The sequence below is a fragment of the Brachypodium distachyon genome, chromosome 1 (assembly GCF_000005505.3).
Source record: "Brachypodium distachyon strain Bd21 chromosome 1, Brachypodium_distachyon_v3.0, whole genome shotgun sequence".
In the NCBI taxonomy this organism is placed as follows: Eukaryota; Viridiplantae; Streptophyta; class Magnoliopsida; order Poales; family Poaceae; genus Brachypodium; species Brachypodium distachyon.
In genome coordinates, this window is record NC_016131.3 from 60,927,468 (window position 1) to 60,939,307 (window position 11,840).

General features: G+C 43.4%; 1 protein-coding gene and 1 non-coding gene across 2 annotated transcripts; one reads left to right on the plus strand and one right to left on the minus strand.

Annotated features, from left to right (window-relative positions):
• Positions 1 to 7,707: 7,707 nt before the first annotated feature.
• On the plus strand, positions 7,708 to 10,852 carry LOC100839575 (IQ domain-containing protein IQM2). The gene is made up of 9 exons (XM_010230273.3): positions 7,708 to 7,883; positions 8,132 to 8,695; positions 8,801 to 8,866; positions 8,953 to 9,041; positions 9,135 to 9,225; positions 9,328 to 9,474; positions 9,570 to 9,662; positions 9,747 to 9,848; positions 9,945 to 10,852. Exons 2-9 carry the CDS (start codon positions 8,168 to 8,170, stop codon positions 10,560 to 10,562), a joined length of 1,734 nt encoding a protein of 577 aa, XP_010228575.1. The 5' UTR covers positions 7,708 to 7,883; positions 8,132 to 8,167; the 3' UTR covers positions 10,563 to 10,852.
• A 201-nt stretch (positions 10,853 to 11,053) lies between these two features.
• LOC112270348 lies at positions 11,054 to 11,168 on the minus strand. The gene has a single exon (XR_002962739.1). It is a non-coding gene; the product is annotated as a U5 spliceosomal RNA (small nuclear RNA).
• Between the last annotated feature and the right edge of the window lie 672 nt (positions 11,169 to 11,840).

The window sequence follows — 11,840 nt, forward strand, 5'->3', positions numbered from 1 at the left end:
TCCCACATACGCGCAGGAAGCAGGAAAGCCCACAGTCCGATCCAATGGGTAGCTCTGAAAACAACCTGCAAAAAATGTGGAACTCTGGTTCTATTAAAAACAACATCATTTCTGCAGTTCCAAATAGCCCAACAGAAAGCCGAAACTTTCATTCGAATATGAACCTTAATTTTGTTGTCTAACCCATTAAGCCAGTTGCCAAATAAATTAGTAATCAAAGTCGGTGGAGGCAGATTAAAAGTAATATAAATGATGCGCCACACAATGCGAGCTAAAGGACACGAAATAAAGAGGTGATGTATAGTTTCATCAGAGTCACAAAAGCAACACTTTAAACTCCCCTCCCAGTTCCGTTTCGCAAGATTCTCTTTAGTTAAAAGAACTTTGCGGTCGAGAAACCACATAAAAATCTTCACTTTTGAAGAAATTTTTAACTTTCACGGTCCAATGAAAAACCGTTTGTCCTTCCATAAAGTCTGCGTACATAGACTTTACCGTAAAAATGCCCGAGGAAGAATCCAAACAAACTTATCCGGCTCACCAGAAAATTGCACCAACATCAAACGCCGAACCAAATGCAGCCAACGCGCCCATTTGTGTCCATCGAGGTTCCGTCTAAAACTTATATTCAGAGGAACCAATGCAAAGACCGTAGCAACCGAAACATTTTTGTGCTGCACAATTCGAAAGAGCGAAGGATATTGATGAGCAAGAGATGAATTTCCCAGCCAGGTGTCCTCCCAAAAACGAATTCCGGTACCATTCCCAAGATGAACATACCACGGCTAAAAGTCATCTTTAACTTTCATGAGCCCTTTCCAAAATGGAGAATCAGTAGGTCTAATAGACGTATGGAAAAAAATGTCATCACGAAGGTACTTGTTCTGTAGCAGTTCTTGTCACATCCTTTTCTCATTAAGGAGCTTGAAAAGCCATTTGCTTAGCAAGCATCTATTTTTAATTTCCAACAGCTCAATGCTCAAACAACCTTGGTCCTTAGGACGACATACGGAAGCCATTTGTTTGTGCATTTCGTGAGCGTAGCGTAAGCAAATACGGAAGACGGCAAAAGCCGTAGGGCCAGTGGTCAAACAAACTTGAGCCGAAAGACATTCTCGATTTGAGCTCCACTTACTCAGACGACCAACTGACGGTGGCGGCAGGGTCCTACTGGTCTTCACTTCAAATGTTGAAAGAACAGAATTTTTTTTTGCCTATAGCTGCACGTACGGACAGGACACACGAGTACGTACGGATACAGCTGGCTAGCTGCCTCGAGGTATTAATGGCAGTGTCCTGCCATCTCTGACCTCCACGACCTACTTTTGAAATGAGCCACAGGTATGGTCTCGCCGTCACGGCCCTATTTTTGACGGGTACCCACTTTTGACCTATATTACTCGTTCAACGATATAAGGTTTTTTGACTGAGTAAAGATTACTTCACTAATGCATGACTAGTGCGATTGAAATAATAATCATAAACAAAAAATTACTTTCTCCGTTTCTAAAAGTAACAAGTCCCACCTTGTTCATAAGTTTATAGAAAAGTTTGACAACATCTATATTTCCAAATTAGTTTATTATACTCATCATGATATATGAATCCATGGTATATTTATTTGATATTTTAGATGTTGATATTTTTTTATAATATTGGTCAAACTTTAAGAAATTTGACAAACGAAAAAGCTTCTTGCATTTAAGAATGAAGGTAGTACTCACTCTTTTTCATAAAGGTTGGCGTATTTTGTTTCGTTAAGACAAGGGTTTGACCAATGAAAACGCTATTTGTGAGATCGAGATAGGCAATCAGAGGGGGGTTGAATGATTGCGTGGAAGCAAATTAAAACTTTTCCCGAAAGTTCAAACCCTAAATCACCTTTCTGTCCGTGATAGTAAAACAGCCGTAACTTTTGATTGGATGAACCAAAAAATACATATGAGTATGCAAAAAAAAGGTATTGAAATTATCTAACCAACGCAATAAGAATCAGCTCAATTGGACTTACCAATCAAAAGATATGATCAAATCAGTAACAGCTGACAGAAAGTTACGAGAATTAATGTATAATCGATTTCGAGGAATAACAAGAAAGATGAAGTAATTGCGATCTTCCTTGATCTCGTGGTAAACCTACAGAAAAATATTATGAACTCGTGATAAATCTGTAGCAAAGTGTTAGAAAGATCTAGCACGAAGAATCCACGAAGATCCGAGAAGAACAGAGATGACACCGCCAACGAATTTCTTTATTGCAACGATGTCGATCGATTACAAAAGATGCAACCATGCATCCAAGAACTCTCCAAGAATTGATCTAGATCCAAAGCTCTGAGTTCCCTCACGTCCTTGCTAAAACTCTAGCTAGGATGCCCTCTATTTATAAGGGAAAATTCGCGACCCTAAACCGAGTCCGAATCCAACACGAACTCCTCTGTCCCGGTCAGTATTTTGCCGGTGGGGCCCGCATAAAACCTCGGATTGAGATGACTCCAAAATAAAAGTTGTTCGTGTCGACAACGCGCACAACTTTCATGCAGACCACTTTTTCATCCGACGCCATCTTGATAACGCTACTGTTTAATCTTTAAACAGCTCTCATCCAGCCACGGCTGGACCTACATATCTTCACGTCGATGCCACTCCATGCCATCAACTCTTCTTGTGATGTCTTCAAAACTCGACCATCACGTATCGAATATCTCCAATACCGTACATATCCGGTATAAACAACGTACGATAAACCGGTGCCCTCCCGTATCATCATAGCCTTCGCTTCCATTGTTCCTTCGCACGAACGTCCCGCATGACCTTGATCCTCGACCTCAGCTTCTCCCAAGCTTCGTCCCTCGATCCCGTCATCGACCACGTTCCTCTAGCTCCGGCAACACCTGAAAGCGAACACACAAATAACCAGTACGAGCACAAGTCCACGACTTGACTCAGGGTAAGTTTCACACAACTCACGCCATGTTTTCACATAAGAAACTAATGGATCAGCACACCACTAGCAAAGCACTAAGTCCAAACAAGATACATGTCATCACATAAATATCCATATTATCCAAAGTATCCACATCAATGTTCCATCTAAAACACTTGCCAATGTTACACATCACCTATGATTTCACACTATTGATATGCGTTTTTCATACATGAAATTTATATCAATGGATTGTATTTAAATGTTCTTGCTAATGATCATGAATTCGTATTATATAACTTACATATTAATGGAGTAATACTTGATCAAAGCCTTGTTTTAACGAAACAAAATACGCCAACCTTTGTGAAATGGAGGGAGTAATACACTAATTTTTAGTCAAAACCTTGTTCAAAGAAAATTTAATAGGCCTACTATTGTTGGACAAACGTTGTACTTATTTTCTTCAAAAAGCAAAATTGTCGGTCTCGGTACCATTTGCTCGTCTAATTATACTACTAGCTAAACACCCATGTGTTGCTATGGATAAAAGAAATTAGTTTGCTCGTTGAAGATAAATTCGATTAAAATACACTATTATATATCAGTACCACTTGATATTGATTTGTCTTAATTTTGGTGGCAAACAACATCACTATCGTAATCATTTAATAGATTTAATTGTTTGCGTTAGAAAAAGTTGAGAAGTTTTTTACAGTAGAAGGAGAAGGCGAGGTGAATAGTGGAAAAGAAAAATTTATCATGTAGGTGCTTCAATTCTTTCGGCCTTATTTTGAACGTCCAATTATAATTTCATAGCAATTTCACTCAAATCATTAACAAAAGAAAGTGTAAATTTAAACCTGTTTCACAAGGATCCTTATGGTGACCACATTCTTATAGCTATGCATAAGTCAACGTAGAGGACCCAAGTTTATCCTGTCGCGGTTATATAAAATGTTTTGCTATATATATTTTTAGATGATCAGGGGCCACAGTCCCCGGTCCCAAATTTCATTCAAACTGGCAACAGCGTTCGAAACATAGTTCAGACAAAGTGTAACATCGCGACGAAGCACACAAAATGCACTATTCATTACAGCTGGCATGAAGGCTCAGCGAGCCACGCAGGCTACAGACTTCTGGGAGGTCGACGCAAACATCTTTGTTTTCTTCCGTGGAGAAGCTTGCGGCGAGGAGCCACCCAGGTCCAGGGGCGAAGGTGGACTCAGGAACGAGCCTAGACGAGGAACCGCAGCTTTCCTGGGAGGGGAGTCCTGAAGCACCTGAGATCTTGACCATGGGATATGACTTGTGCTTTAAGATTCAGAACGAAGAATGAAAGAAGAAGAATGGAATGACGTCCATATATTAATTCAATAGTTCTGATACGTCAACTAAGATTTAAGCATTTTACTGAAAAATCAGTTGCCTGAGATATAGCCACCCAAGAAGTTCATTTTCTCTGTCGCAAAAAAGAGAGTTGATTTTCTTGACCGCGAGTGTATATTCTCGGGAGCATTTTTATCATTGGCCCATTTGGGGCAGAGCGGTGTGATTCCAAGCAGAGCTTTGCGTCGCATATTGGCACAAGTTAGTATTCCCTCCGTCCCAAAATAAATGAGACGGAGGTGTTTTCTGAAACCATCGGTGCATTGCTTCCCTTTAAAAGGAAAATCCTCTGATGATTGTCAGCCGGAGCGCATTTCCATCTAGGTGTTGACCATATCGGTGCACACATGAAGTTGACGATGCATCGCCATCAAGCTGATGATAATATAGTAATCATGTGCACGACAAAGACTATTCAAACCTCCAACAACTAAGATTCCTCTCTTGCTCTCTCCCTAATCCAGTCTGTCATGTTGCTCTCCTCCTGATACGTACCATCGTCTTGTAAAGCGCAAGTTTAAATTAGCGGATCGCGCGCCCCTTTTATTTGCGGTGCCAAGAAAGTGACAAGCGCTATTTCTAGGGCACGCACGAGCCTTCAGCCTACTCACCGGCAGTACGGTACGTTAACTGAAGAATGCGGCGCCGGGTCAGAAGAATTATATGCATTTGCTTTCGGTGGGTTTATATATTATAAAAGTTAATTGAAATGGAGTAGCGATCGGAAGAAAATAATAGCTTTCCTTGCTTCCTTTGCTCTACTGGCCGCCGGAAAACCAGCGGTATCAAAGGCCTGCAGGCCGCACCCGGATCTTTCCTCGCTCCCGGATTCATCAGAACGCTGGCTAGCTAGCTAGAAACGGCCGGCCACCACATGAAATTATTAAGTCTAAACTCCACTGTTTCACTTGTGTACTGACAACCTGCACCGTACGTGCATACACACACATTAGCTTTTGCATGCATGTCGGAGCCGGGAGCCCATAGATCGATCCCTCTGTCCTTTCCGTAATCCAGACGGAGATGGATTAGATTTGCCTTGTTTGCTGTCTCTCATGGCATGTGCACCGACGTGTCCCGGCCTGAAAAAGGAAGCTTCCAATGAAGTTTCTTTCACCAAGGAAGAAAAGGCGGCATACATGGCCATGCGGCTGCATATAAACAGACACGTCACTGATGATCCACTTAATTAGGATCGACGATCGATCCACTTAATTAGGCCTAAGCTAATACATTGATTAGTAGGAGTTGATGATCTTCTCATCAGTTCGGTGCCAAAACTAACACCCTGGCATTTAAATAATTTCGTGCTTAGGAAACTGCACATGATGCGGATTACGGTGTCGTCAGGCGCATAGATTATATTAATCGGGGTGCTTTCGGTTCTGCTCTTTTTTTTGTGTCGAGTGCTCTGTGTCACATGTTTCGAGTCGCGGCGGTTGCCGGGCAACGCACCGGCAGGCAATGCCGTTCGGAGGGCAACGTCGTACTGTACGTTGTTGGAGCCGGCCGGCAAGGGGAGCGCGTTCCTAGATGGAGAATTGGAGATGGTCTAAATTCCAATTCCTCCTGTCTCGTGCTTGTTTTAATTCAAGGAACATAGGCTACATATATTTAGATATATAACCTAATTTTAAAACTAATGAGTGGCTTTGCGTATTGTCGTTGTGTTATGCTGTCTGTTCCTGTTTTATCAGATTCCAAAATAATTTCAAATTCTCAACAATTGGAGCTGAGACGAACACTCGTACGTACGGCAACGCACCACTAAACATGCATGCTTGCATCAGTACGCCTCCTCTGCTTGTGGATGTTGACGGCCATTGACTTCCTTTAGGCCCACGTAATTCAATTAATTAACAGGTATTATTTGTGAACTATACAATTTGCAACTCTCTAAAAAAATTCGAAAAAGGGGGAAAAGTCTTCGGACTCTGCATCAATCGATGCACACAACCATTGCAACCCTTTGAATAGAAATATATGTGCACCGTCCAATTCCGTCGAGAAATTTCTGAATCTTGTTCCTTGTTGACACGGCAGGGGTGAAAGTGAAACTGGCTGGCCAATAACATGTGTCACTCACGAGCAAAAGTGTCAACAAAAGTGTGAAATTGGGATTTTGTTCCATGTTCCACTACAAACTGTACGAAGAGTGCCACCAGCATCCAGAAAAATAATAAATAAATAAATTACAATTTCTCTAATGCTAAAAAATGCCCTTCGTATGAAAATAAAGGCACCCGACCTAAATGCCAAATTACCTCGTGTACACATGTCATATACCCATATTTGAATCAAATTACCTATAGGACAACATATTTTAGATCTCTCATATCGGTCGGTTGAAACAAAACCATGGGAACATAAAAAGGCCGTATGAGAGCAAATAACCTATTGTGGCAACAAATTAGCTGTCTCAGTGAGCCTTTTTTGTATTCACAATACCACACTCACAAGCAAGGTTTAAAATTTCGTTTTGAATAGAATTTCAGTACATACCGGAATAACCAAACATTTAGGAATATCATATTTTGGTGCTTGAAAATTTATAAAAAGTTAACAATTTTTTAATTATAGCAGAACATGAATTTATCCAGATAAGTTACCCAAGTTAATTACTATGCTCTTTTTCTAAAAAGAAAAGGCATATCATTGACTTTAGGATACAACCAGTTTACATGACCTATTTTTGACCGGCTCAAATTGTAGCCAAACTGAAATTTTTAAAAAGAAAGGCTTAGTCTCTGTGGTTGACTTTTACCAGTAGATTCGTCATGAAATTCCTGAAAATTGCATCATCACGGGGTAAGCTTCTCCATTACCTTGGTAATTGGAGAGGAAGTCGGGGCACTTTTCCTTCTCTTTGTATTGGTAATATATGTAAAATCCGGGCTACAACCATGTCAAAAATTAATGTAAATTCACGTATAGGTAAAAGTCAGTCCGTCGCATTTACTAGCCGTAAACTAAAAGTCAGTCCGTCGCATTTACTAGCCGTACACTAAAAGTCAGTCCGTCGCATTTACTAGCCTTAAACTAAATCCCTAAATCACGTATATGTAACATATGTTGTCACAGAAAGGTGATAACTACACGTAAAATTTCGATACACCCTAATTAATCCAGCCACGCCTTGGGAAGCTGGAGAAGAAAACAAGAGGAGGCAAGGAGCATCGCTGGACGCTGGTTCTGATACACGGTAATCCTGACTGACCAAGTGACCAGTGCCAGACTAGCGCCTGTGCGATACCGAGTGACATCCCTTCCCTCCCTCGGAACACGTGGAACCGAGGACTCCAAAGTCCAAACCAAAAGAAAAAAGAAGTCCACACCGCCACCCCCTCCCTCCTCCCCATCTCGCTCTATATATTGCCGTTGTCTCACGGTACACTACCGGATAATTAGCTCGACCAGCCAAGCCGGTAGTGCTTTGTTTAGAGGAGAGAAGGGGCGCAAACAGCCGGATACCAGCCAAGATTCAAGCAGCCAGCACGCACCTCACCGTGTCACACGCTGTTGTTCGCAACTGGCTTGGGTTGGAAGAGAGGCTACCAGGCAAGAGGTGAGGCTTGGGGCTGTGTGTTCTTCGTTCGTTGGTATCTTTGGCTCTTTGCTCTCGTGACGATTCTTTTGTTTTCTCCAATTGAGCTCTTCTCATAGGTTGCAAGCTCCTTTTAATGTGCTCTTCTTCCTGCTTGCTTGACATTTTTCTCCCACCTTGTTGCGTTCTTGGTTCTCTAATTGTGTTTTATTCTTTACCAAAATCAGATTTTAGCATCTAAAGCAGTAGTTTGGTGTTGTCTCTGCCAGTTTGCGCAGGAGTGAGTGAAGATCCAGGTCGCTGCAATGGGCATCCTGTTCTCGTGCCCGGCCGACGACTACGACCCCATGGAGGAAGCCATCCTCGCGCCGGCCGGCGGCGGGGAGCCGACCATCCTGAGGGCCTTGGGGTCCGGCAAGCTGCTCATACAGGGCTCGCTCAGCTTCAAGAGGGAGCAGCTCGACGACACCTCCGGCTCTCTCCAGGTGGAGACCGAGATCTCCATCAAGGCCGGCGGCGACATTGCAGCCGCTGCGCCGGCGCCGGCGCTCATGCCGAGGGAGCTCGCCAGGGTGAGGCACGGCGCCGACGGCGTGCCCCCCTCGGGCGCCGAGAGCCCGAAGCACGAGGCGGCGGCGCTGAGGCTGCAGAAGGTGTACAAGAGCTTCCGGACGCGGCGGCAGCTCGCCGACTGCGCGGTCCTCGTGGAGCAGAGCTGGTGGAAGCTTCTGGACTTCGCGCTCCTCAAGCGCAGCTCCGTCTCCTTCTTCGACATCGAGAAGCAGGAGACCGCGGTGTCCAAGTGGTCAAGGGCAAGAACCCGAGCTGCCAAGGTAAAACTTCAGCGTCTGCATTTCTCACAAAATTGGTCATCAGTCTAATCTGAAATCGGTGAATCGGGCTGAAGAATTTCTCAAATTTGGGCGTGTTTCGTTCAGGTTGGAAAGGGACTGTCCAAGGATGACAAGGCGCAGAAGCTCGCCTTGCAGCATTGGCTCGAAGCGGTGAGTTAGAAACATGCTGCAATTCTTCAGATTTTTAGTCATGTGATGTGGCCCATACTGAAATGGTATTGCTGGTGAACTTACAGATTGACCCCCGCCACCGCTACGGCCACAACCTTCACTACTACTACGATGGCTGGCTCCATAGCGAAAGCAAGCAGCCTTTCTTCTACTGGTTAGTTAGCATCCAAAGACCAAAATAGACTTCTTAATTTTAGCAGATGAATGAAATCTGGGCTCATGATTCCTGTTTTTCTTTTATATCCAGGCTTGATGTTGGAGAAGGCAAAGAGATCAATCTTGAAGGCAAGTGCTCCCGATCGAAGCTTCTCAATCAGTGCATCAAATACCTTGGTCCGGTAAGTGTTTGCTGTCGCTTTGCGAAAATGGTGTGCAGGAACAAGAGTTTGTAGGTTAAAGCTGTAGAGGTTGGCTAACCATAACATACTTAAATTGTGCAGAAGGAAAGAGAGGACTACGAAGTTGTAATTGAGGATGGGAAGTTCTTGTACAAAAAGAGTCGGCAAATCCTTGACTCGCGTTGTGGACCGAGAGATGCAAAGTGGATCTTTGTTCTTAGCACATCTAAGAGCCTGTATGTTGGTCAGGTAAATATGCATAACATCATATATATAAGAAAATTTGATCAGCCATATAAATGCCAACTTATTTTTTAACAATGTCCTGCCATTATAAATTGCAGAAGAAGAAGGGTACATTTCAACATTCTAGCTTTCTTGCTGGGGGAGCCACTTCTGCTGCTGGGAGATTGGTTCTTGAAAATGGAACTCTGAAGGTATGTAGTGCATATAAGGACTTGTCATGTCTTCAGTTCTACCAGGCAACACGCTGACGCAATCTAATTTTTGATTGTTGACAGGCTATTTGGCCTCACAGTGGACACTACCGCCCGACCGAGGAGAACTTCCAAGAGTTCAAGAGCTTTCTGAAGGACAACTTGGTCGATCTTACTGATGTTAAGGTAACATCATGATAATGCAGACTGAAAAATTAGATATCCCAGTGTTGCTAAACTATAGCATAGTGATCTTACATCCTTCTCTATAAATTGCTGCAGATGAGCCCAGCAGAGGAGGACGAGGAATTCTGGGGTAGCCTGAGAAGGGTCTCATCAGAGAACGAGAAATCTGAAGATACATCTGGTGCACTTGAAGAAACCATCTCTTCACAGATACCTAAAGCTGGTGAAACAACTTCTACAGAGAGCAGAAGGCCGGAGGAAGCAGCAGTGGCAATGCTGGATTCATCAGAAGATGCCGAAAACACTGCAGCCTCAACTAGCAGCCAGATGGCTGAAGCTGATGATCAGGCAGAGGACAGCCAGGCACCTGTGCCACGCGAGAAGATCCTTCAGAGGATCAACTCCAAGAAGGACATGAAGTCATACCAGCTGGGGAAGCAACTGTCTTTCAGGTGGACAACCGGTGCAGGCCCGCGGATCGGGTGCGTGCGTGACTACCCGTCGGAGCTCCAGGCGCACGCGCTGCAGCAGATGAACCTGTCGCCGAGGTGCGGTGCCACCGGAGCTGCTTCCTCCCGGTTTGCCTCGCCACAGAGACGAAGCTTCAACAGCATTTTGGCAAGGGGGTGTGAAGCTGAGATATCCACGCCAAGAGGAGCATTCGGATCACCTCTGCAACATGGGATAGTTGCAGTTGCAGGCGAAGCGAATTGACGAGGATAGGTGAAATAAGCACTTGCAGTTGATGAATTCCGAAGATTCTCTCACAACAGCTGGAAATACTGAAATTCTTGCAGGCGTTTATAGCAGAAAAATAATAAAGGAGCATACTGCCCGTGTAGATGTAGGTACTCTAGTGTAGTCCAGGTGATATACACATACACATTGTTCAGTAGATGTGCATCTGTGCATACTATAGTTGCTTACAAGGATAGGCACACAGATATTCAAATTCTTTCGTTCTTTCAGAAGCACCGAGCAATCAGCCCCCCGTTTTTTAATCAGCCTTTTTATTTCCCCCTCATGTTCAAATGCAGCACAAAGTTGGCACAACACTAATATGAAATATTCCCCTAGGGCAGTGAGCTGAGACATAATACAGCAATGTAAATAAGATTGCTTACACTTACAAGAGGAATAGTAGAGTAAATGAGTCTCTTGACTGATTCATGAAGATTTGGCTTTGGGCTGTAGGGCGCCTTCCCAGGAAGAAAGAAAGAACCCTTAAAAAAATTGGGCTATGCAGCTAATTTGCGACGAGCACACGGTACACTTTGTAAAAGGCGAAAGAATAGTTCGCTATGTGTTCGTCGCGTAGCTGCGTGAGCTTCATCGGACACGTGTGCCTCTTGTACATACCGGTGTTTTCTGTCACTTCTCGTTTCTTATCAAAGTACACTAGGCCATTTTTTCTGGTCCTGGCTCAAAATTTGGTCTGGGATGGTTGCCAATTTTTTATATGAAAATGCTACTTTGACAACTTTATTTCATTTTTTGGCCAAAGATGGACATGCAAACAAACCCTAACCAATATATTTGGAAGACAAATTTTGATAGGACAAAGCTAGGCTCTAACCAAATACGGAGTAATCCCTAATCCACGACCGCGAGCTCATCACAGAACGCTTCAAAGAAGCTGAGACAGGCTACATGCCCTTACACGCTGTGATTCTGTCGAACAATCAACTTCCGGGCCATACCATGGAAACACAAAGAAAGAAGTTCGATTTTATCTTCAAAATGTACTTGGCCATGTAACCCTCGAACTGAATCCTAAAATTTCTGCAACCTATAAATCATCCTCTCAAGGTCTTGTTTGGCACTGGAGTTTTTTTTAGTTACTAGTGTTCTCCAAATACCCTCAAAAAACCCTTCCATCCCAAAACACTACTCCCTCCAATTCTAAATTGTTGTTGAAATATTACATATATGTAGACGCTTTTTAATAATAGATACATCCATATTTGGGCAAATTTGAGTCAAGAATTTAGG